The sequence below is a fragment of the Mesoplodon bidens genome (genome assembly GCF_964165515.1).
Source record: "Mesoplodon bidens genome assembly, chromosome: 10".
NCBI lineage: Eukaryota > Metazoa > Chordata > Mammalia > Artiodactyla > Ziphiidae > Mesoplodon > Mesoplodon bidens.
Window position 1 is genome coordinate 32878019 of NC_138172.1, and position 26850 is coordinate 32904868.

The 26850-nt window shown below is 39.9% G+C and overlaps 1 protein-coding gene across 12 annotated transcripts in view; it reads right to left on the reverse strand.

The window, feature by feature from the left end:
- CCDC66 (coiled-coil domain containing 66) overlaps positions 1-26850 on the reverse strand; it is a 64797-nt gene that overhangs the window by 5329 nt on the left and 32618 nt on the right. For 11 of the 12 annotated variants that reach the window (XM_081246049.1, XM_081246043.1, XM_081246048.1 and 8 more), the window contains 4 exons: positions 26735-26819; positions 25745-25906; positions 24049-24193; positions 23457-23597 (listed from right to left, as the gene is read on the reverse strand). In XM_081246049.1, the coding sequence (XP_081102175.1) occupies positions 23457-23597; positions 24049-24193; positions 25745-25906; positions 26735-26819 (533 nt within the window). The remainder of the gene's footprint in view (positions 1-23456; positions 23598-24048; positions 24194-25744; positions 25907-26734; positions 26820-26850) is intronic. The other variant, XM_081246040.1, reaches the window with a different exon arrangement.

Genomic DNA, 26850 nt, shown 5'->3' on the forward strand with positions numbered 1-26850 from the left:
AAAAAAAAATTCTATACCCACTAAACAACTCCCCATCCCCCGCTTCCTGCCAGCTCATAGCAACCTCCATACTACTTTGTCTCTATGACTGTCTCTTTTTGTGACTTATTTCTGTTAGCATAATGTCCTCAAAGTTCATCCAAGTTGTAGCATGTGTCAGAATATCCTCCTTTTTAAGGCTGAATACACACACACACACACACATATACCATAAAACATTCCATTGTATGTACATTTTTATTTATCCATTCATCTGTCGAGGGACACTTGGGTTGCCTCCACCTTTGGGCTATTCTTCAAGACCTTACTTTTTTCAGTTCTTCTGGCTACACCCAGAAGTGGAATCACCAGACCATATGGTAATTATAAATTTTCTGAGGAAATGTCATTCTGTTTTCTTTAGCAGCTGCACCATTTTACATTCCCACCAACAATGCATAAGGGTTCCAATTTCCCTAAGTCTTCCATTAAACCAGTTTTAAGTGTATAATTCAGTGGCACCAAGCACACTCATGATGCCACACAATTCCAGACCCCATCATCAATCACCTCAAGCAGAAACCCTGCACCCACTAAGCAGTAACTCCCCATTCCACCCTCCTTCCCAACCCTCAGCAACTTCCACTTTACTTTCCACTTCTGAATTTGTCCACCCAACCCTAAATTCCTTACACCAGTGGAACTATACAATATTTTTCTCTCCCTGCACAACTGCCCCCCGCTCAGGTCCAGCTTATTTCACTCAGCATAATGCCTTCAAGGATCATTCAAGCTACAGCACATATCAGAACTTCAGATGATTCACTCTTTATTTTTTTATTTTTGGCTGTGTCGGGTCTTCGGTGCTACGCATGGGCTTTCTCTAGTGGCAAGCGGGAGCTACTCTTCGTTGCGGTATGTTGGCTTCTTACCGTGGTGCCTTCTCTTGTTGCGGAGCACGGGGTCTAGGTATGCCGACTTCAGTAGTTGTGGCACACAGGCTCAGCAGTTGTGGCTCGAGGGCTCCAGAGCGCAGGCTCAGTAGTTGCGGCACACGGGCCCAGCTGCTCTGCAGCATGTAGGATCTTCCCGGAGCAGGGCTCGAACCCATGTCCCCCGCACTGGCAGGGCGGATTCTTAACCACTGTGCCACCAGGGAAGTCCTCATGTACTTTTTTAATGTCTGTATCTCATATACCATCATGCTATGCCTCCAGGCCATCCCTGAATCACATATAACCTTTTATTTTTTTCCATTTTGAAAACAGGAGAAGTTCGCCATTCAAACATCTAAAATCTCCTTAAAATTTATATAATATTCATGATTATATATGTGTTCAGCTATCACAACAGTTGAGCAACAAAATTACTTAGTTGCTCAAAAGGCTTTTTTTCACATATGATTAAAATTTTAAATTCACAGTTAGCTAAAAAAAAAGTCCAATTATTGCTGTAAGTGTGTTATTCCAGACTAGAGCTGCTCCAGGACTAATCCTAGTAAGGCTGCCCAGCCTACATCATTTTTATACTGGATATCCTTTTTTGCCACTCTAGACCCACTTTACACCTTTCTCTCCCCTGCTCTCTGCCCTAGCAGGTTGACTGGTAAGAACCTTATCAATGGGTTCCTGGGTCCTCTGGCTTCTGTTTCTGTCAGGAGTGTTCATATACAGATTATAGGAAGGGAAAAGAGTGAATTCAGGATACTTATCCCACTGGCTCATTCCCTGTGAGCTGACCTCAGGCTGACTCTATCCCTTTACCAAAGGTTCCCCTCAAAGTTACCTCTATACAACGCTTGTCTTCTAGGTTCTGGTCACAGGTCAGTTGCTACTAGCACCAAAGTCAAAGCACTATTGCTGTATTCCCTCACATCCACTCCTTTGAAAATAGTCTCTTTTTAAATAAGCCATCTTTAATATTCTACTTTGGGACACTAACTGATTAAATTGCCTTAGAGTCACCCCGTGATAATATACATAATTTCACGGTCTTAAAGACCTAGTTTGACTTCCTCTTTTTTTTTTTTAGGTTGACTTCCTCTTAAGTGATGTGTAAGATTTATATAATTTTGTTATTTATCTGGACATAGAGAAGGGACCAAACCACATTCTTCAAGCTTACGAGGAAACTATAAAAACAGTTTTGTTTTTTTTTTATAAACTAAACAGGTTGCTTTACCCCACTTCCCTTTTCAAATTCCCTTCTACCTTCCTGTCATATTATGTAATTTGGTGTTGTATTGAAGATCTAAAATTAACTGGCAGAAACAGTGGTATGTTAGAGGATGGATTTCCATTAAGACATTCTGGGCTTGGGGCTCAGTACTTGCCAACTCCAGAGTAGCTTTTTGATATTTCTAGAGGAACATTAATATCTCCTAACTTATGGCCAGCCAAATTGGTTTTTTTCTCTTTTTAAGTTACCAAGGGATCCCCAAGACCACAAATAACTGACAGGAGGGTCCATTGGTAATTAGTTTAAAAAGTGAAGGTCTGGTTCAAGGTGGTGACCTAGGAAGATCCTGAACTCGCCTCCTACAGACACACTTGAACCTATAGTTACATATGGAACAATTTCCTCTGAAAAAAACATAGAGAACTGGCTGGGCGACTCCTACACATTGCGCAAGTGTGTAGACGCACACCATCAAAGCAGGTGGGAGAGGCTGAGACACAGTCAAGCCATAAACCCCACCCCCTGTGCTGCAACCCACAATTGGGAGGGAACTCAAAACCCAGAGATTTTCCCCAAGGAGTTAAGGGTTTGAACCCCAGGTTGGGTACCCCCACTTTTAAGATATGCACAGAACAGATAATCCCCCAAAACATAATAGCACTGAAAACCAATGCGGCTCATGTCCACAAGACCCACAAAGCTATAGCAGAGGGGAGAAACAGCTCTTAAAGGGCTCACTTTACAGGGCCCAGTGCAGAGGCAGCTGATTACACCCAAATGTGAAAGAGGCTCATTTAAAAATACGTTGAAGCGTTGGTCCAAGGGGCAGGAATGTAACTTAACACATCTAGGGGCTTACTGGAATACTCTTGGGATGGGGGTGGGGATGAGGATGGTGGGCACCATCTTTTTTTTTTTTTAAAAAAGAACCACTAGACCTTTTATTCTCACCTTGCCATCCCGCCCTGGCTGTTACACTGCCCCCCGCCCAACTTCAACATGTACAACAAACCCTCAGCAAACATCATTCTCAATGGTGAAAAACTGAAAGCATTTCCTCTAAGATCAGGAACAAAACAAAGATGTCAACTCTTGCCACTTTATTCAACATAGTTTTGGAAGTCCAAGCCACAGCAATCAAAGAAGAAAAAGAAATAAAAGGAATATAAATTGGAAAAGAAGAAGTAAAACTGTCACTGTTCACAGATGACATGATACTATACATAGAAAATACTAACGATGCCACCGGTAAACTACTAGAGCTAATCAATGAATCTGGTAAAGCTGAAGGATACATAATTAAAACACAGAAATCTCCTGCATTCCTATACACTAACAACAAAAGAGCAGAAAGAGAAATTAAGGAAACAATCCCATTTACCATTGCAACAAAAAGAATAAAATACCTAGGAATAAACCTACCTAGGGAGACAAAAGACCTGTATGCAGAAAACCATAAGACTCTGTTGAAAGAAATTAAAGATGACACCAACAAATGGAGAGATATACCATGTTCTTGGATTGGAAGAATCAATATTGTAAAAATGATTATACTACCCAAAGCAATCTATAGATTCAGTGCAATCCCTATCAAATTACCAACGGCATTTTTCACAGAACTAGAACAAAAAATTTAACAATTTGTATGGAAACACAGAAGACCCCACACAGCCAAAGCAATCGGCACAAAGAAAAATGGAGCTAGAAGAATCAGGCTGCCCAACTTCAGACTATACTACAAAGCTACAGTAATCAAGACAGTATGGTACTGGCAGAAAAACAGAAATATAGATCAATGGTACAGGATAGAAAGCCCAGAGATAAACCCATGCACCTATGGTCACCTAATCTATGACAAAGGAGGCAAAGATATACAATGGAGAAAAGACAGTCTCCTTAATAAGTGGTGCTGGGAAAACTGGACAGCTACATGTAAAAGAATGAAATTAGAACATTCTCTAACATCATACACAAAAATAAACTTAAAATGGATTAAAGACCTAAATGTAAGACTGGACACTATAAAATTCTTAGTGGAAAACATAGGCAGAACACTCTTTGACATAAATCACAGCAAGATCTTTTTTGACCCACCTCCTAGAATAATGAAAATAAAAATAAACAAATGGGACCTAATTAAACTTAAAAGCTTTTGCACAGCAAAGGAAACTATAAACAAGACAAAAAGACAACCCTCAGAATGGGAGAAAATATTTGCAAACGAAGCAACTGACAAAGGATTAATGTCCAAAATATACAAACAGCTCATGCAGCTCAATATCAAAAAAACAAACAACCCAATCCAAAAATGGGCGGAAGACCTAAATAGACATTTTTCTCCAAAGAAGACATACAGATGGCCAAGAGGAATATAAGTAGATGCTCAACATCACTAATCATTAGAGAAATGCAAATCAAAACTACAATGAGGTGTCACCTCACACCAGTCAGAATGGCCATCATCAAAAAATCTACAAATAATAAATGCTGGAGAGGGTGTGGAGAAAAGGGAACCAGTCCTTTTACACTGTTGGTGGGAATGTAAATTGATACAGCCACTGTGGAGAACAGTGTGGAGGTTCCTTAAAAAACTAAAACTAGAACTACCATATGAACCAGCAATCCCACTACTGGGCATATACCCTGAGAAAACTGTAATTCAAAAAGACACATGGGACTTCCCTGGTGGCACAGTAGTTAAGAACCCTCCCGCCAATGCAGGGGACACGGGTTCAAGCCCTGGTCCGGGAAGATCCCATATGCTGTGGAGCAACTAAGCCCGTGTGCCACAACTACTGAGCCTGTGCTCTAGAGCCTGCGAGCCACAACTACCAAAGCCCACGTGCCTAGAGCCCATGCTCTGCAACAAGAAAAGCCACCGCAATAAGAAGGCCATACACCACAATGAAGAGTAGCTCCCACTCGCCGCAACTAGAGAAAGCCCATGCACAGCAACGAAGACCCAACGCAGCCAAAAATAAATAAATAAGTGTTTAAAAACAAAATAAAAAGACACATGTACCCCAATGTTCACTGCAGCACTACTTACAATAGCCAGGTCATGGAACCAACCTAAATGTCCACTGACAGATCAGTCGATAAAGAAGATGTGGGGAAGATGGCGTAAGACGTGGAGATCACCTTCCTCCCCACAGATACACCAGAAATACAGCTACACGTGGAACAACTCCTACAGAACACCTACTGTACACTGGCAGAAGACCTCAGACCTCCCAAAAGGCAAGAAACTCCCCACGTACCTGGGTAGGGCAAAGCGGAGAGATTCCCACACAGAGGATTGGTGCCAACCGGCACTCACCAGCCCGAGAGGCTTGTCTGCTCACCAGCCGGGGCGGGCGGCGCTGGGAGCTGAGGCTCGGGCTTCAGTCGGAGCGCAGGGAGAGGACTGGGGTTGGCGGCGTGAACACAGCTGAAGGGGCTAATGCGCCACAGCTAGCCGGGAGGGAGTCCGGAAAAAACTTTGGACCTGCCGAAGAGGCAAGAGCCTTTTTCTTCCCTCTTGGTTTCCTGGTGCACGAGGAGAGGAGATTAAGAGCGCTGCTTGGAGGAGCTCCAGAGACGGGCGCAAGCCGCGGCTGAAAGCGCGGACCCCAGAGACGGGCGTGGGACGCTGGGGTTGCTGCCGCCGCCGCGAGGCCTGTGTGCGAGCGCAGGTCACTGTCCACGCCCCCCTTCCGGGGACCCTGTGCAGCCCGTCACTACCAGGGTCCTGCGAGCCAGGGACAGCTTCCCTGGGAGAACGCACGGCGCGCCTCGGGCTGCTGCAACGTCACGCCGGCCTCTGCCACTGCAGGCTCCACTCGCACTCCGTGCCCCTCCCTTCCCCCCGGCCTGAGTGAGCCAGAGTCCCCAAAGCGGCTGCTCCTTTAACCCTGTCCTGTCTGAGCGAAGAACAGACGCCCTCCGGCGACCTACACGGAGAGGTGGGGCCAAATCCAAAGCTGAGACCCGGGAGCTGTGAGAACAAAGAAGGGAAAGGGAAATCCCTCCCAGCAGCCTCAGAAGCAGCGGATTAAAGCTCCACAATCAACTTGATGTACCCTGCATCTGTGGAATACATGAATAGACAACGAATCATCCCAAATTGAGGAGCCAGGAGTCAGTGCTGTGCCTCTGAGGTGGGAGAGCCAACTTCAGGACACTGGTCCACAAGAGACCTCCCAGCTCCACATAATATCAAACGGCGAAAATCTTCCAGAGATCTCCATCTCAACACCAGCACCCAGCTTCACTCAACGACCAGCAAGCTACAGTGCTGGACACCCTATGCCAAACAACTAGCAAGACAGGAACACAACACCACCCATTAGTAGAGAGGCTGCCTAAAATCATAAAAAGTCCACAGACACCCCAAAATACCCCACCAGACGTGGACCTGTCCACCAGAAAGACAAGATCCAGCCTCATCCACCAGAACACAGGCTAGTCCCCTCCACCAGGAAGCCTACACAACCCACTAAACCAACCTTAGCCACTGGGGACAGACACCAAAAACAACGGGAACTACAAATCTGCAGCCTGCAAAAAGGAGACCCCAAACACAGTAAGATAAGCAAAATGAGAAGACAGAAAAACACACAGCAGGAGAAGGAGCAAGATAAAAACCCACCAGACCTAACAAATGAAGACGTAATAGGCAGTCTACCTGAAAAAGAATTCAGAATAATGATAGTAAAGATGATCCAAGATTCTATTTCCATGATCCAAAATCTTGGAAATAGAATAGACAAAATGCAAGAAACAGTTAAAAGGACCTAGAAGAACTAAAGATGAATCAAGCATCGATTAAAAACACAATACATGAAATGAAAAATACTCTAGATGGGATCAATAGCAGAATAACTGAGGCAGAAGAACGGATAAGTGAGGTGGAAGATAAAATAGTGGAAATAACTGCTGCAGAGCAAAATAAAGAAAAAAGAATGAAAAGAACAGAGGACAGTCTCAGAGACCTCTGGGACAACACACCAACATTCGAATTATAGGGGTTCCAGAAGAAGAAGAGAAAAAGAAAGGGACTGAGAAAATATTTGAAGAGATTATAGTTGAAAACTTCCCCAATATGGGAAAGGAAATAGTTAAGTCCAGGAGGCACAGAGAGTCCCATACAGAATAAATCCAAGGAGAAATACACCAAGACACATATTAATCAAACTGTCAAAAATTAAACACAAAGAAATCATATTAAAAGCAGCAAGGGAAAAACAACAAATAACACACAGGAATCCCCATCAGGTTAACAGCTGATCTCTCAGCAGAAACTCTACAAGCCAGCAGGGAGTGGCAGGACATAATTAAAGTGATGAAGGAGAAAAACCTGCAACCAAGATTACTCTACCCAGCAAGGATCTCATTCAGATTTGATGGAGAAATTAAAACCTTTACAGACAAGCAAAAGCTGAGAGTTCAGCACCACCAAACCAGCTTTACAACAAATGCTAAAGGAACTTCTCTAGGCAAGAAACACAACAGAAGGAAAAGACCTACAATAACGAACCCAAAACAATTAAGAAAATGGGAATAGGAACATACATATCGATAATTACCTTAAATGTAAATGGACTAAATGCTCCCACCAAAAGACACAGATTGGCTGAATGGATACAAAAACAAGACCCATATATATGCTGTCTACAAGAGACCCACTTCAGACCTAGAGACACATACAGACTGAAAGTAAGGGGATGGAAAAAGATATTCCATGCAAATGGAAACCAAAAGAAAGCTGGAGTAGCAATCCTCATATCAGACAAAATAGACTTTAAAATAAAGACTACTAGAAGAGACAAAGAAGGACACTACATAATGATCAAGGGATCGATCCAAGAAGAAGATATAACAATTGTAAATATTTATGCACCCAACATAGGAGCACCTCAATACATAAGGCAAATACTAACAGCCATAAAAGGAGAAATCGACAGTAACACAATCATAGTAGGGGACTCTAACACCCCACTTTCACCAATGGACAGATCATCCAAAATGAAAATAAATAAGGAAACACAAGCTTTAAATGATACATTAAACGAGATGGACTTAATTGATATTTATAGGACATTCCATCCAAAAACAACAGAATACACATTTTTCTCAAGTGCTCATGGAACATTCTCCAGGATAGAGCATATCTTGGGTCACAAATCAAGCCTTGGTAAATTTAAGAAAATTGAAATTGTATCAAGTATCTTTTCCGACCACAATGCTATGAGACTAGATTATCAATTACAGGAAAAGAGCTGTAAAAAATACAAACACATGGAGGCTAAACAATACACTACTTAATAACGAAGTGATCACTGAAGAAATCGAAGAGGAAATTAAAAAATACCTAGAAACAAATGACAATGGAGACTCGACGACCCAAAACCTATGGGATGCAGCAAAGGCAGTTCTAAGAGGGAAGTTTATAGCAATACAATCCCACCTTAAGAAACAGGAAACATCTCGAATAAACAACCTAACCTTGCACCTAAAGCAATTAGAGAAAGAAGAACAAAAACATCCCAAAGTTAGCAGAAGGAAAGAAATCATAAAAATCAGATCAGAAATAAATGAAAAAGAAATGAAGGAAACGATAGCAAAGATCAACCAAACTAAAAGCTGGTTCTTTGAGAAGATAAACAAAATTGACAAACCATTAGCCAGACTCATCAAGAAAAAAAGGGAGAAGACTCAAATCAATAGAATTAGAAATGAAAAAGGAGAAGTAACAACTGACACTGCAGAAATACAAAAGATTATGAGAGATTACTATAAGCAACTCTATTCCAATAAAATGGACAACCTGGAAGAAATGGACACATTCTTAGAAATGCACAACCTGCCAAGACTGACTCAGGAAGAAATAGAAAATATGAATAGACCAATCACAAGCACTGAAATTGAAACTGTGATTAAAAATCTTCCATCAAACAAAAGCCCAGGACCAGATGGCTTCACAGGTGAATTCTATCAAACATTTAGAGAAGAGCTAACACCTATCCTTCTCAAACTCTTCCAAAATATAGCAGAGGGAGGAACACTCCCAAACTCATTCTACGAGGCCGACATCACCTTGATACCAAAACCAGGCAAGGATGTCACAAAGAAAGAAAACTACAGGGCAATATCACTGATGAACATAGATGCAAAAATCCTCAACAAAATACTAGCAAACAGAATCCAAGAGCACATTAAAAGGATCATACACCATGATCAAGTGGGGTTTATCCCAGGAATGCAAGGATTCTTCAATATACGCAAATCAATCAATGTAATACACCATATTAACAAGTTGAAGGAGAAAAACCATATGATCATCTCAATAGATGAAGAGAAAGCTTTCGACAAAATTCAACACCCATTTATGATAAAAACCCTGCAGAAAGTAGGTATAGAGGGATCTTTCCTCAACATAATAAAGGCCATATATGACAAACCCACAGCCAACATTGTCCTCAATGGTGAAAAACTGAAACCATTTCCACTAAGATCAGGAACAAGACAAGGCTGCCCACTCTCACCACTCTTATTCAACATAGTTTTGGAAGTTTTAGCCACAGCAATCAGAGAAGAAAAGGAAATAAAAGGAATCCAAATTGGAAAAGAAGAAGTAAAGCTGTCACTGTTTGCAGATGACATGATACTATACATAGAGAATCCTAAAGATGCTACCGAAAAACTACTAGAGCTAATCAATGAATTTGGTAAAGTAGCAGGATATAAAATTAATGTACAGAAATCTCTGGCATTCCTGTACACTAATGATGAAAAATCTGAAAATGAAATCAAGAAAACACTCCCATTTACCATCGCAACAAAAAGAATAAAATATCTAGGAATAAACCTACCTAAGGAGACAAAAGACCTGTATGCAGAAAACTATAAGACACTGATGAAAGAAATTAAAGATGATACAAATAGATGGAGAGATATACCATGCTCCTGGATTGGAAGAATCAATATTGTGAAAATGACTCTACTACCGAAAGCAATCTACAGATTCAATGCAATCCCTATCAAACTACCAATGGCATTTTTCACAGAACTAGAACAAAAAATTTCAAAATTTGTTTGGAAAAACAAAAGGCCCCGAATAGCTAAAGCAATCTTGAGAACGAAAAACGGAGCTGGAGGAATCAGGCTCCCTGACTTCAGACTATACTACAAAGCTACAGTAATTAAGACAGTCTGGTACTGGCATAAAAACAGAAAGATAGATCAGTGGATCAGGATAGAAAGCCCAGAGATAAACCCACGCACATATGGCCAACTTATCTTTGATAAAGGAGGCAGGAATGTACAGTGGAGAAAGGACAGCCTCTTCAATAAGTGGTGCTGGGAAAACTGGACAGGGACATGTAAAAGTTTGAGATTAGATCATTCCCTAGCACCATACACAAAAATAAGCTCAAAATGGATTAAAGACTTAAATGTAAGGCCAGAAACTATCAAACTCTTAGAGGAAAACATAGGTAGAACACTCTATGACATAAATCACAGCAAGATCCTTTTGGACCCACCTCCTAGAGAAATGGAAATAAAAACAAAGATAAACAAATGGGACCTAATGAAACTTCAAAGCTTTTGCACAGCAAAGGAAACCATAAACAAGACCAAAAGACAACCCTCAGAATGGGAGAAAATATTTGCAAATGAAGCAACTGACAAAGGATTAATCTCCAAAATTTATAAACAGCTCATGCAGCTCAATAGCAAAAAAACAGACAACCCAATCCAAAAATGGGCAGAAGACTTAAATAGGCATTTCTCCAAAGAAGATATACAGACTGCCAACAAACACATGAAAGAATGCTCAACATCATTAATCATTAGAGAAATGCAAATCAAAACTACAATGAGATATCATCTCACACCAGTCAGAATGGCCATCATCAAGAAATCTAGAAACAATAAATGCTGGAGAGGGTGTGGAGAAAAGGGAACACTCTTGCACTGCTGGTGGGAATGTGAATTGGTACAGCCACTATGGAGAACGGTATGGAGGTTCCTTAAAAAACTACAAATAGAACTACCATATGACCCAGCAATCCCACTACTGGGCATATACCCTGAGAAAACCATAATTCAAAAAGAGACATGTACCAAAATGTTCATTGCAGCTCTATTCACAATAGCCCGGAGCTGGAAACAACCTAAGTGTCCATCATCGGATGAATGGATAAAGAAGATGTGGCACATATATACAATGGAATATTACTCAGCCATAAAAAGAAACGAAACTGAGCTATTTGTAATGAGGTGGATAGACCTAGAGTCTGTCATACAGAGTGAAGTTAGTCAGAAAGAGAAAGACAAATACCGTATGCTAACACATATATACGGAATTTAAAAAAAAAAATGTCATGAAGAACCTAGGGGCAAAACGGGAATGAAGACGCAGACCTACTTGAGAATGGACTTGAGGATATGGGGAGGGGGAAGGGTGGGCTGTGACAAGGCGCAAGAGAGGCATGGACGTGTATACACTACCAAACGTAAGGTAGATAGATAGTGGGAAGCAGCCGCAGAGCACAGGGAGATCAGCTCGGTGCTTTGTGACCGCCTGGAGGGGTGGGATGGGGAGGGTGGGAGGGAGGGAGATGCATGAGGGAAGGGATGTGGGAACAGATGTATATGTATGACTGATTCACTTTGTTATAAAGCAGAAACTAATTAAAAAAATAAATAAATAAACTTTAAAAAAAAAAAAAATCTTCCAACAAACAAAAGCCCAGGACCAGATGGCTTCACAGGCGAATTCTATCAAGCATTTAGAGAAGAGCTAACACCTATCCTTCTCAAACTCTTCCAAAATATAGCAGAGGGAGGAACACTCCCAAACTCATTCTACGAGGCCACCATCACCTTGATACCAAAACCAGGCAAGGATGTCACAAACAAAGAAAACTACAGGGCAATGTCACTGATGAACATAGATGCAAAAATCCTCAACAAAATACTAGCAAACAGAATCCAACAGCACATTAAAAGGATCATACACCATGATCAAGTGGGGTTTATTCCAGGAATGCAAGCATTCTTCAATATACGCAAATCAATCAACGTGATACACCATATTAACAAATTGAAGAAGAAAAACCATATGATCATCTCAATAGATGCAGAGAAAGCTTTCGACAAAATTCAACACCCATTTATGATAAAAACCCTGCAGAAAGTAGGCATAGAGGGAACTTTCCTCAACATAATAAGGGCCATATATGACAAACCCACAGCCAACATCGTCCTCAATGGTGAAAAACTGAAACCATTTCCACTAAGATCAGGAACAAGACAAGGCTGCCCACTCTCACCACTCTTATTCAACATAGTTTTGGAAGTTTTAGCCACAGCAATCAGAGAACAAAAGGAAATAAAAGGAATCCAAATTGGAAAAGAAGAAGTAAAGCTGTCACTGTTTGTAGATGACATGATACTATACATAGAGAATCCTAAAGATGCTACCAGAAAACTACTAGAGCTAATCAATGAATTTGGTAAAGTTGCAGGATACAAAATTAATGCACAGAAATCTCTGGCATTCCTGTACACTAATGATGAAAAATCTTAAAGTGAAATCAAGAAAACACTCCCATTTACCATTGCAACAAAAAGAATAAAATATCTAGGAATAAACCTACCTAAGGAGACAAAAGACCTGTATGCAGAAAATTATAAGACACTGATGAAAGAAATTAAAGATGATACAAATAGATGGAGAGATATACCATGCTCCTGGATTGGAAGAATCAATATTGTGAAAATGACTCTACTACCCAAAGCAATCTACAGATTCAATGCAATCCCTATCAAACTACCACTGGCATTTTTCACAGAACTAGAACAAAACATTTCAAAATTTGTTTGGAAAAACAAAAGACCCCGAATAGCCAAAGCAATCTTGAGAACGAAAAACGGAGCTGGAGGAATCAGGCTCCCTGACTTCAGACTATACTACAAAGCTACAGTGATCAAGACAGTGTGGTACTGGCACAAAAACAGAAAGATAGATCAATGGAACAGGATAGAAAGCCCAGAGATAAACCCACACACATATGGTCAACTTAACTTTGATAAAGGAGGCAGGAATGTACAGTGGAGAAAGGACAGCCTCTTCAATAAGTGGTGCTGGGAAAACTGGACAGGGACATGTAAAAGTATGAGATTAGATCATTCCCTAACACCATACATAAAAATAAGCTCAAAATGGATTAAAGACCTAAATGTAAGGCCAGAAACTATCAAACTCTTAGAGGAAAACATAGGCAGAACACTCTATGACATAAATCACAGCAAGATCCTTTTGGACCCACCTCCTAGAGAAATGGAAATAAAAACAAAGATAAACAAATGGGACCTATGAAACTTCAAAGCTTTTGCACAGCAAAGGAAACCATAAACAAGACCAAAAGACAACCCTCAGAATGGGAGAAAATATTTGCAAATGAAGCAACTGACAAAGGATTAATCTCCAACATTTATAAGCAGCTCATGCAGCTCAATAGCAAAAAAACAAACAACCCAATCCAAAAATGGGCAGAAGACTTAAATAGGCATTTCTCCAAAGAAGATATACAGACTGCCAACAAACACATGAAAGAATGCTCAACATCATTAATCATTAGAGAAATGCAAATCAAAACTACAATGAGATATCATCTCACACCAGTCAGAATGGCCATCATCAAGAAATCTAGAAACAATAAATGCTGGAGAGGGTGTGGAGAAAAGGGAACACTCTTGCACTGCTGGTGGGAATGTGAATTGGTACAGCCACTATGGAGAACAGTATGGATGTTCCTGAAAAAACTAAAAATAGAACTACCATATGACCCAGCAATCCCACTACTAGGCATATACCCTGAGAAAACCATAATTCAAAAAGAGACATGTACCAAAATGTTCATTGCAGCTCTATTCTCAATAGCCCAGAGATGGAAACAACCTAAGTGTCCATCATCGGATGAATGGATAAAGAAGATGTGGCACATATATACAATGGAATATTACTCAGCCATAAAAAGAAACGAAACTGAGCTATTTGTAATGAGGTGGATAGACCTAGAGTCTGTCATACAGAGTGAAGTAACTCAGAAAGAGAAAGACAAATACCGTATGCTAACACATATATATGGAATTTAAGAAAAAAAAATGTCATGAAGAACCTAGGGGTAAAACAGGAATAAAGACACAGACCTACTTGAGAATGGACTTGAGGATATGGGGAGGGGGAAGGGTAAGCTGTGACAAAGCGAAAGAGAGGCACGGACATATATACAGTACCAAACGTAAGGTAGATAGATAGTGGGAAGCAGCCGCAGAGCACAGGGAGATCAGCTCGGTGCTTTGTGACCGCCTGGAGGGGTGGGATAGGGAGGGTGGGAGGGAGGGAGACGCAAGAGGGAAGGGATGGGGGAACAGATGTATATGTATGACTGATTCACTCTGTTATAAAGCAGAAACTAATAAAAAAAATTAAAAAAAAATATGTGGTACATATATACAATGGAATATTACTCAGCCATAAAAAGGAACAAAATTGGGTCATCTGTAGAGACGTGGATGGACCTAGAGTCTGTCATACAGAATGTGAAGTTAAGTCAGAAAGAGAAAAACAAATATTGTATATTAATGCATATATGTGGAATCTAGAAAAATAGTACCGATGAACCTATTTCCAGAGGAGGAACAGAGACATAGATGTAGAGAATGGATGTGTGGACACAGGGTAGGGAAGGGGAGGGTGGGATGAATTGGGAGATTAGGTTTGACATAAATACACTACCATGTGTAAAACACATAGCTAGTTGGAACCTGCGGTATAGAACAGGGAGCCTCAGCTTGGTGCTCTGTGATGACCTAAATGGGCCGGATGCAGGGGCAGGGGAGGGAGGTCCAAGAGGAGGTATACATATAGCTGATTCACTTTGTTGTACAACAAAGTGTACAATATTCACTTCGCTGTAAATTGTAAAGCAATTATACTCCAATAAAATAAATAAAGTGATAGCTCATAAATTGGCTTTTATGCAGTTTTGGACTATTCCAAGGATTACAAAAGCTTGAACTCAAGACAGGCTCTCCTCACTGAAATGAAGCGGTGGGATGAACTCACCTTGCAGTGACAGTTTAAAAATTTAAGTCAAGTTACTCCAAAGTTTTAAAGTCAGCAGGTGAAAAATACCTTAGATAAGTTTGAGATAAGGAATACCTTACATTGTACTGTAAGTGTTTATTATATAAGAATGAATAAAAATGAGGTGGGAGAAGTACAGGTAGATGCATACTAAGAACTACTGCCATTTTGAATACCAGCCCAAACTATTTTCCTTACAGATGTTTCTGTAAGAATTCTCTCTAAGCACTCTGTAATTTTAAGAAGTACTTTAATAAATGTTCTGTTTATACTCAAAAAATATAAATAAATTTTAAAAAATTAAAAAACACTAAGCCTTTTATTCCCACCTTGCTGCCCCTGCCCCGCTGTTACACTCCCCACCCCCAGCTTCAAATGGGCCGGTGGGGGGGGGAGGTACCATCTTCACACCCACCCTCTGCCTTGCTATAGCTGGTGCACGCCACCTTCACCCACTCCCTTTACCCCATTTCAGAGTGCCATTATCTCCTGAAGGGGAACTTTTACATGCATCTGGTGCCCTGGTTTTTGCAGCTGTTGCCCAGTGGATGCCCCCTGATGGCCTGGCTCTGGAGGCAGGGGTTGGGGGGGGCACGGGTGGGTCACATTCCTGGGTCCCATGAAACTGTAACAATCAGAGAAACAGCTCTTGGCAGATTATCACCCCCAGGGCCCTGCATGGACAGCAGGCTGAAACAAACCCCAGTCTTTCTGAGAAAGATTCTTATTTGCTTCTCCAAAAGGTTTGGCCTTAAGGGTAGGCTTCTAGTTTGGTACACATCTAGGGGCCTACGGACAAGCTCTCAGGGAATGGAGACCATTAGATGCAACCTTTGCATTATTCCTCCACCTTACTCCAGCTTTCCAGTATTTCCCAAAAAGCTTATACCCTTGCGAGGTGCCCCAATTTTTGCAGCTGCCACCAGGGGACACTTCTACATCACCTGGTTCTAGTGGCCAAGCGCTTATGCTTGCAGGTCCCACAAGACTGTAACCAATGGAGAAAGAGTTCTTAAACAGCTACTACTGCCAGGGCACAGCAAGAGAAAACAGATGCAGTTCAGTCTCTCTGTGAAAGAAGTCTATTAGCTTATCACAGCTACAGCCTGAGGGGCAGGCTCCTAATTAAACACGTATCTAAGGGCTGACTGTAACCCTTTCCAGGCACCTTAGAGGTCAAGCACCATCTTCATACTCTCAGCTATGCTCTAGTCCTCCATTATCTCTTGGAGGGGAGCTCTTACCTGTCTATGGTGCCACAGGTTTTACGTCTTGTGCCCTGGTTTCTGCAGCTGCTGCCTGGGGGATGTCTCTTGATTGCCTGGCTCTGGTGACCAGAGGGGCTTGTGTTTCAGGGTCTCATGGGACTATAACAATTGAAAATTATTGGCATGTTACCACCCCCAGGGCACTACACAAACAGGAAACTGAAACACATACACCCTATCTTGCCATGGAAAAGGTCTATCTGCTTATCCTGGAGCTTTGGCCTGAGGGGCAGGCTTCAGGTTTGGCATACATCTAGAGGCCTACTGAGGTGCTGCTCTCAGGGATGTAGGCTGCTGGACGCCATCTTTGCACTTATCCTCTGCCTCACTACAGCTTGCTGATGTCTCCCAGAAAAGGGCTTACACACTGGTCTGGAGCCCCAGTTTTTGCTACTGCCATCCAGGAGACACCTCCAGAATGCCTAGCTCTGATGGCCAGTGGAGCTTATGCTTGCAGTCCCACAGGACTGTATATACTTGTATACTTTAAAAGACTGCCTGCAAGTCTGGCTTCCAGTCAGCTTGAATCTAGGTGCTTAGATTTGGAACACTGACAAGTCCTGGCACCTCCTCAACCACTGGGAGCTATTAAAAATAGAATATGCTGCATGGACAATCACAAAGGCTTGAGATACAACCAAAAGCTAGGGTAAGACTGAATGATAAGGTTCATTTCCTACACAAGGCCACTCCTTCAAGACTGGAAGAGGTGGCTGTTCATTTAATGCAAAGAAACCAACAAAGAGAGTCAAGAAAAATGAAGAAACAAAGGAAGAACATGTTCCAAATGAAAGAATAAAAGAACCTTAATGAAAAAGTGATAAGTAATCTACCTGATAAAGAGTTCAAAGTAAGTAATGATCCTAAAGATGCTCACCAAATTCAAGAAAGCAATGGATAAACACAGTGAGAACTTCAGAAGAGATAAAATATAAATAGTACCAAATAGAAGCCACAGAGCTGAAGAATACAATAACTAAACTGAAAAACAGAGGGGTCCAACATCAGACTAATAGAAGCAGAAGAAAAGTTCATGAACCTGACGACAGGGCAGCGGAATTCATCTAATCAGAGTGGCAAAGAGAAAAAAGAATTATAAAAGTGAAGACAGCTTAAGGGATTTATGAGACAACATCAAGTGAACTAACATTTGCATTACAGGGGGCCCAGGAGACAGAAAAGGGGCAGAAAACTTATCTGAAGAAATAATGGCTTAAGACTTCCCTCACCTTGGGGAAGAAAGCTCTGTGGAAACCCAGAGAACACTAAGCAAGATGAACCCAATGGACCCACACACCAAGGCACAGTATAATGAAAATGTCAAAGAAGTTAAAGACAAGGAGAGAAACTTAAGAGCTGCAAGAGAAAAACAACTTGTTATGTACAAAGGAACCCTCATAAGACTATGAGATTTTTCAGCAGAAACTCTGCAAGCCAGAGGCAGTGGCATAAAATATTCGTAGTGTTTAAAGAAAAAAACTTCCATTAAGAATACTCTATCCAGCAAAGTTATCATTCAGAATCGAAGGAGAGTGTTTTCCCAGATAAGCAAAAGCTAAAGGAGTTCATCACCACTAAACTGGTTTTATAAAGGAACTTCTTTAAGCTGAAAAGAAAGGGTGCTATAATTAGCAACAGAAAAACATATACAAGTATAAATCTCACTGTAAAGGTTAATATTAAAGGCAGTGGATTATTCACTCGTAAATCTCATAAATCACTCATAAAGCTAGTATGAAGGTTCAAAGACAAAAGCAGTAAAAATAAATACAATAAATAGTTATGGGAAACACGAAGTAAAAAAGATATAAAATATGACATCAAAAACATAAAACATGAGGCTTCCCTGGTGGCGCAGTGGTTGAGAGTCCGCCTGCCAATGCAGGGGACACAGGTTCGTGCCCCGGTCCAGGAGGATCCCACATGTCGCGGAGCGGCTGGGCCCGTGAGCCACGGCCACTGAGCCTGTGCTCCGCAACGGGAGAGGCCACAACAGTGAGAGGCCCGCGTACCACAAAAAACAAACAAACAAACAAAAGAAACATAAAACATGAAGGGGAAGAGTAAAAATGTAGAGCTTTAGATTGCATTCAAACTGAAGTTGTTATAAAGTTGTTATACGTAAGCCTCAGGATAACCACAGTGCATAAACCTATAGTAGATACACAAAAGATAAAGGTATCTAAGCATACTACTAAAGGAAGTCATCAAAACACCAAGGAAGAGAAGAAGGGACAAAGAGGAACTACAAAACAACCAGAAAACAATTAACGAAAGTACAATATATATATTCTTATCCTTAATTACTTTAAATGTGAATGGACTCAATTCTCCAATCAAAAGAGAGAGAATGGCTAAATGGATTAAAAAAAAACCCCACACTTATCTTATATGCTGCCTACAAGAAACTCACATCAGATACAAGGACACACCACAGACTGAAAATGAAGAGAAGGGAAAAGATATTCCATACAATTGAAAACCAAAATAAAGTGGGAATAGCTACATTTATATCAGACAAAATAGACTTTAAAACCAAGTCTGTAACAAGAGACAAAGGAGGGCATTTAAAGAGGTCAATCCACCAGAAAATATAACATTTGTAAGTATTTATGGACCCAACATGGGAGCACCAAAATACATAAAGCAAATATTAACAGACCTAAAGGGTGAAATAGATGGCAATACAGTAACAGTAGGAGACTTTAATACACCACTCACATCAATGGATAGATCATCCGGAAAGAAAATCAATAAGCAAACAGCCTTTTATGATACATTAAATCAGAAGGACTTCACAGGTATATACCGAACGTTCTATCCAAAAGCAACAGAATCAATATACCACGTTAACAAAGTGAAGGATAAAGATCACATAATCATCTCAACAGATGCAGAAAAAGCATTTGCCAAAATTCAACAATGGTTTATGATAAAAACTCTCAACAAAGTGAGTACAGAGGGAAAGTATTTCAACCTAATAAGGGCCATATATGTCAAATCCACAACTAACATCATGCTCGATGATGAAAAGCTGAAAACTTTTTCAAAGGCCAGGAACAAGACAAGGATGCTCACTCTCACTGGTTTTATTCAACATAGTAGTGGAAGTCCTAGTGAGAGCAATTAGGGAGGAAAATGAAAGAAAAGGCATCCAGGGCTTCCCTTGTGGCACAGTGGTTGAGAGTCCGCCTGCTAATTCAAGGGACACAGGTTCGAGCCCTGGTCTGGGAGGATCCCACATGCCACAGAGCAACTAGGCCCGTGAGCCACAACTACTGAGCCTGTGTGTCTGGAGCCTGTGCTCTGCAACAAGAGAGGCCGCGATAGTGAGTGGTCCCCGTTTGCCACAACTAGAGAAAGCCCTTACACAGAAACGAAGATATAACACAGCAAAAAAAATTAATTAATTAATAAAAATCCTACCCGCAACATCTTCTTTAAAAAAAAAAAGAAAAGGCATCCACATTTGTAAGGGAAAAGTAAAGCTGTCACTATTTGCAGGTGACATATTGTATACAGAAAACTCTAAAGCCTCCACCAAAAAAAACCCTATTAGAAATAACAAATGAGTTCAGTAAACTTGCAGGATACAAAATAAACATACAAAAATCTGCTGCATTTCTATACACTAATAATGAACTGTAAGAATGAGAAATTAAGAACACAATCCCATTTACAACTGCAACAATCCCAATTATAAGTGCATAAAAAAGAATAAAATACCTAGGAATAAATTTAACCATGGAGGTGAAAGAACTGTACACTGAAAACTATAAGACATTAATGAAAGAAACTGAAGACGACTCAAATAAATAGAAACATATTCCAAGCTCATGGACTGGAAGAATTAATATTGTTAAAATGACCATGCTACCCAAAGCAATCTACAGATTCCACAGAATCCCTATCAAAATTCCAAAGATATTTTTCACAGAAACAGAACAAACAATCCTAAAATTTGTATGGAACCACAAAAGACCCTGAATAGCAAAAGCAACCCTGAGATTGAAGAACAAAGCTGGAGGCATCATGCTCCCTGATTTCAGACTGTAATACAAAGCTGTAGTAATCAAAACAGTATGGTACTGGCATGAAGACATACACATAGATCAGTGAAACAGAATAGAGAGCCCAGACATAAACTCATGCATATATAGTCAATGATTTTACAACAAAAGAGCCAAAGAGAAACAACAGTTTCTTCAATAAATGGCATTAGAAAAAATGGACAGCCACATGCACAGGAAAGAAACTTGACCACTATCTTACGTCATACACAAAAATGAATTAAAAACAGATTGAAGACTTAAATGTAAGACCTGAAATCATAAAACTTCTAGAGGAAAACATAGGCAGTAAGTTCTCTGACACCGGTCTTGGCAGTGATTTTTTGGATTTGACACAAAAAGCAAAGGTAGCGTTAGCAAAAATAAACAACTGAGACTCCATCAAACTAAAAAGGTCCTGTACAGCAAAGGAAACCATAACAAGATGAAAAGGCTGAATGGGAGAAAATATTTGCAAATCATGTATCATGAATTAAGAAGTCATACAATGCAACAGCAAAAAAAAATCCAATTAAAAAACGGGCAGAGGGCTTCCCTGGTGGCACAGTGGTTGGGAGTCCACCTGCCGATGTGGGGGACGCAGGTTCATGCCCCGGTCCAGGAGGATCCTGCATGCCACCGAGCGGCTGGGCCCGTGGGCCATGGCCGCTGGGCCTGTGCGTCCGGAGCCTGTGCTCCGCGACGCGAGAGGCCACAGCAGTGAGAGGCCCATGTACAGAAAAAAAAAAAAAAAAAAAAAGGGCAGAATATCTGAATAGACATTTTTCCAAAGGCAACATCTAGATGGCCAACAGGGATATGTGAAAAGATGCTCAATATCCCTGATCATCAGGAAAATGCAAATCAAAATCACAATGAAATACCACCTCACACCTGTCAGAATGGCGATTATCAAAAAGACAAGAAATAAGAGCTGGTGAAGAAGTGGAGAAAAGGGAACCCTGTGCACTGTTGGTGTGAATGTAAACTGGTGCAGTCACTATGGAAAACAGTACTGGAGGTTCCTTAAAATTTAAAAATAGAGCCACGTGATCCAGCAAACCCACTTCTGGGTACTTAGCTGAAGGAAATAAAAACACTAACTCAAAGAAATACATGCATTCCTTTGTTCACTGCAGCATTATTTACAATAGCCAACAAATGGAAGCAACCTAAGTGTTTACTGATGAATGAAGAAAATGTACTGTGTGTACACACACACACATGTATATACACACAATGGAATATTAGCCATACAAAAGAATGAAATTTTGCCATTTCCAACAAAATGAATCGACCTGAAGGACATTATGCTAAGTAAAATAAGTCAAAAAGACAGACCAATATCATATGATCCTCAGGTATATGTGGAATCTGGGTGGAAAAAAAAAAACCTCATAGATACAGAGAACAGATTGGTGCTGCCAGAGAGGGTGGTTGGGACGTGAGCAAAATGTACAACCTTCCAGTTATAAAATAAGTAAGTCTGGGGATGTAATGTACAGAATGTTGGCTGTAGTTAATAATATTATACTGTATATTTGAAAAGTTGCTAAGAGAGTAAATCTTCAAAGTTCTCATCACAAGAAAAAAACTGTTACTCTGTATGGTAATGAATGTTAACTACTGTAACTCTGTATGGTAACGAATGTTAACTAAACTTATTATTGTGATTATTTTACAATATATACAGATCTCAAACATTATGTTATACACCTGAAACTAATGTTATGTGTCAATTATATCTCAATTTTACAAAAAAAATGAAAAGATTTATTGGAAGTTATTTAAAAAAAGAAAAAATATTTCCTAGACACATGGGTGGAGGGCTGAAAGGATTCATACATAGTAAGCATGGAGACCTATGATAATGATACCCAACATGGATATTACCTAATTAGTTATGTAAAAATTTAAAACAAGCACATGAAAAGATGCTCAACGTCAGCAATCATAATGAGAGAGCACTTTACAACCATGAGTATAGTAAGTATGGGCAAGGATGTAAAGAAATCGGAATCTTCATACATTTCTGGTGAGAATGTAAAATGGTACAGCTGCTGTGGAACACAATTTAGTAGTTCCTCAGTATTCTAAACATACAGTTACTATACGACTCAGCAATGCTACTCTTCTCCCGCAAGAGACTGAAAATTTATGTCTACACAAAAATTTGCACATGAATGTTCACAGCAGCATATTTCCAACAGCCAAAAAGTGGAATTAACCCAAATATCCTCAAGTGATGAAGGAATAAACAAAATGTGGTGGTATAGCCATAAAATGGAATATTATTCAGTGATAAAAAGGAATGAAGTACTTACTATTACATGCTACAATATGGATGAAACTTAAAACATACTAAGTGAAAGAATCCAGACAGGGAAGACCACATATGATATGATTCCAATTGTATGAAATGTCCAGAACAGACAAATCTAGAGAGACAGAAAGTAGACTGGTGGTTGCCCAAGAATAGATGGGAGAGAGGAAATGGAGAATGACTGTCAATGGGTACAGAGTTTCTTTTTGGAGTAATAAAAATGTTCTAAATTAATTACAGTGATGGTTGCACAACTATGAATATAAAAACTGAACTGTGCTCTTTAAAAAAACACTGAATTGCACCCTTTAAAAGGGTAAATTTTATGCTATGTAAATTATATCTTAATAAAGCTGCTATAGAGAAATTAAAAACCAAGAAATACCTTTATTTCCTAACTCTTACTGAAAACCTCAAATTCCTTTAAATTTTAAACTTTAAATTAATTTAACTTAATTCTAACTGTGACTTAAATTTTAAGTAAATTTTAAGCCAAATCACAATTTATACACCAATACCTGTTTGCACACCAGTGTCCTTCCTGGGAGAGGCTGTAGAGCTGATATATGCATTCATTTTACCACTGATTTTATCCAAGCCATGTCTTGAATTTGCAATGTTGTCAGTAGATGCATTATATTCCACTTGTACTGTATCAACTGGCAAGATAAATGTTATGTGATAAAATGACATAGCAGCAACTAAATACACACAAGACTCTTAGTTTAAACAAGCAGTGCAAACACTGCAATAAAAATTTAGAAGGGCGAGCCTAAAGTTTCTTACAAAAAGCTATCAGCATTCTTATCCCTTATTGAATTTCGGGAGATCACTTAATGGATATCTGTAAAAATGGGTACAAAAGTATACATTTTACCTATTGTGAGGAAAATATAAGAAAATGTATGTGAAAAGGTACTGAAAATTATAACATTATTTAGTTCTACTCTTAAGGCAATTTCCCAAGTAAGCATTATAAATTTACATTAGTTCAAAGTCTGAAATTCCTCAAAAAATATTTAGTTAACAGGTGTTTAAAGGTATTAAAAATAGGCAATTATTTAAAATTTTCAAGAAATATTATAAATAAAATTCTAGTCCAATGCTTACTGCCAAGTTTTTTAATCAATCTAGAAGTGTCATGTCCCTTTTGAGCCAATTCTCGGATTCTCTGTTCTTGTTTCAGTCTCTGTGCCAGCTCCTGCGCTCTCTGCATCGTCTGGAACAGTTCAATTGTCTTAAGAGTCATGATTTCCTATCAATATTGAAGTGCACAAAGTTAATTAAATACAATTATCAAACATGTACAGACTTGAATATTTTCTCTCAGTAGATATTTTCTAAGCTCCTACTATGTGCCAGGCACTATTCAAGATACTGGGAGTAGAGAAGCCAAGAGAACAAAATTCCTTCCCTTTTGCAGATTTCATTTTAGTACCTTTTTCTACAGCTGTATTAGGCCACAAATACAAACACTCTTTTACCCATTCTATGAAGTTTTCAAAACTTCTAAAACCAACGGTCAATTCCACCTGAATTTTACTAAGATAAAAAAAATAGATAATAAGAGGTAATACTCAAGATTTACGGCCATTTTTTACAATTCAAGCAAATGACACTTTGATTTTTTTTCATGTATGTAGTTATTTCATAGGTGTAGTTGGCTCAGCCTATTCAACATAATGAAATCAGAACCTAAACCATTTGTACCTTCATCAGCTAATTCTGAAGCAAAGGTTGCAAGTTGGAAACGGCAAGAAAAGGCAGTCTCTCAGCGCCACCTCCCAGCTCCAGGGGGAGTGCTGTATGGTCTGCTCTGTAGACCTCAAGAACCTTTGGCAATCAAATGTCATTGTATAACTTGCTCTTTGTCAGGTCCACTCAAACATGGCACTTGACATCACCGTACCTATGCAGTCTGTACCACTTAATACAGGGGTTCTCCTAGCCAACCAGACATCTACTCTTTTTAATAGACCCTTACTTAGCACAGAGGAATCCTCTAACACAGCAACAAACTCTATCATCAATCCCAGCCAATGACTCTGCAAGTAAATGCTCCTGTTCACAAGTGGATACAGACAGAGAGGCCAATCATTTCTCTTAACCTATTTAGAAATTTATTAATATAATAATCATTGCTTAGAAAACATTTAAAAATCAAGCAAATGGGTAACTTTTGTTTTATGCTGTAATAACTCATCCTGACCTCCTTAGCAGAGAGAAGAAACCCAAGGAGTACAGCATTTGTGAATCAATCATTTGAAACAATAAAACCTCCAGCTTCCCTCCTACTTTCAAAACCTTCTTTATGCAAAGCTTTAATGTTTCTGCATACAGTTTCACAATTTCAAAATACATGCAAATGTTCTGGTTATTTTTTCTTTAAAAACACAGCCAGGGACTTCCCTGGTGGCACAGTGGTTAAGAATCCGCCCGCCAATGCAGGGGACACAGGTGCTATCCCTGGTCCAGGAAGATCCCACATGCCGTGGAGCAACTAAGCCTGTGCGCCACAACTACTGAGCCTGCGCTCTAGAGCCCGTGTGCCACAACTACTGAGCCTGCGTGCTCCAACTACTGAAGCCCACGCGCCTAAAGCCCGTGCTCCACAACAGGAGAAGCCACAGCAATGAGAAGCACACACACTGCAACAAAGAGTAGCCCCCTGCTCGCCACAACTAGAGAAAGCCCGCGCACAGCAACAAAGACCCAACGCAACCAAAAACAAAACAAAACAAAAAACCCAAAAAACAACACACCCATTTTTACTCTAAAATGTTACAGTTAGGATATAAATACCTACTTCCTTTTGTTTTTGCTTAAGTATATCTTCTTCATACTGTTTCTGCATCTCTTCTTGTTCCCGTGCTAAGCGACGCTCCTCCTCTTGTTCCTCCTTCTTTCTTTGCTCTTCTTCAAGCTGCTGCTTCTTGCGCTTCTCTTCTACCTGAGCAGTGATGGCTTTCTAGTCATAAACAGTAACATAAATTATTGTCATAAATTTAAAAAAAATCCATAAAGCATCTGGTGTTTCAAAAATGTTTATCAATATATAGAGAGTAATACGTATATGAGTTAAATTAAAATGTCAGGTTGCCAATGTATTTTTCCCATCTCCCATCAAGTTCTACATGCTTTTTCTTTAACCCCAGGAGGGCTCGTAGAAGAACTAAGAGAAAAACAACTGAAGAAACAATCTCGGTGCTTAGCATAGTGCCTGGTAAAAATAGCAGATGCTCTATAAATGTCTGTTCACTTAACCGACTGCAAGTAACCATATTAACTAAGCCAAATTCTTCATATAGTAGAGATTTTGCCGAATTATTAGACATTTAAGTCCCTTTAGTATTAGACTAAAATCAGGACAAAATTTTAATCTTAGTTTCCTTTCTTATATTATCCATTAGATTTCTTAATCATAATTCTACTTCAATCCCTTGTATCTCTTTCCCTTTCAAAGAACTAATTCTCATCCTGAACAGAATTCAGGAGAATTGGAGAAAAAAATATCCAATACCAACTTAAGATTTAGTGTCATTTCAGATACACAACCTAAACATTAAAGACCTTCTTCCTTGGAAGGCAGGTGGCTGTACTACATGATACTGTCTGGTTCTCAACGTTAAGTATAATTCTAATATAATGCCAGTTGGAGTAGGGATTAGATTCATCACAGGACTGTGCAGGGCCTGTTCTGTAAGTTTATACTGGAATTTTAATTTCCATTTACTTAGGTATCTAGGCCATGACTACTAATGATTAAGGCAAAGAACAACATTTGACAATGCAATACCTGATGTTCTAACTGTTTTTGTCGTCTCCTGTCTCGTTCCTCAATTTGAGCTGGGTCCAAAAGAGCAGTCATAGAACGGAGAAAGCTGGCAAAACAAATCCATTAGCTTATTTAAA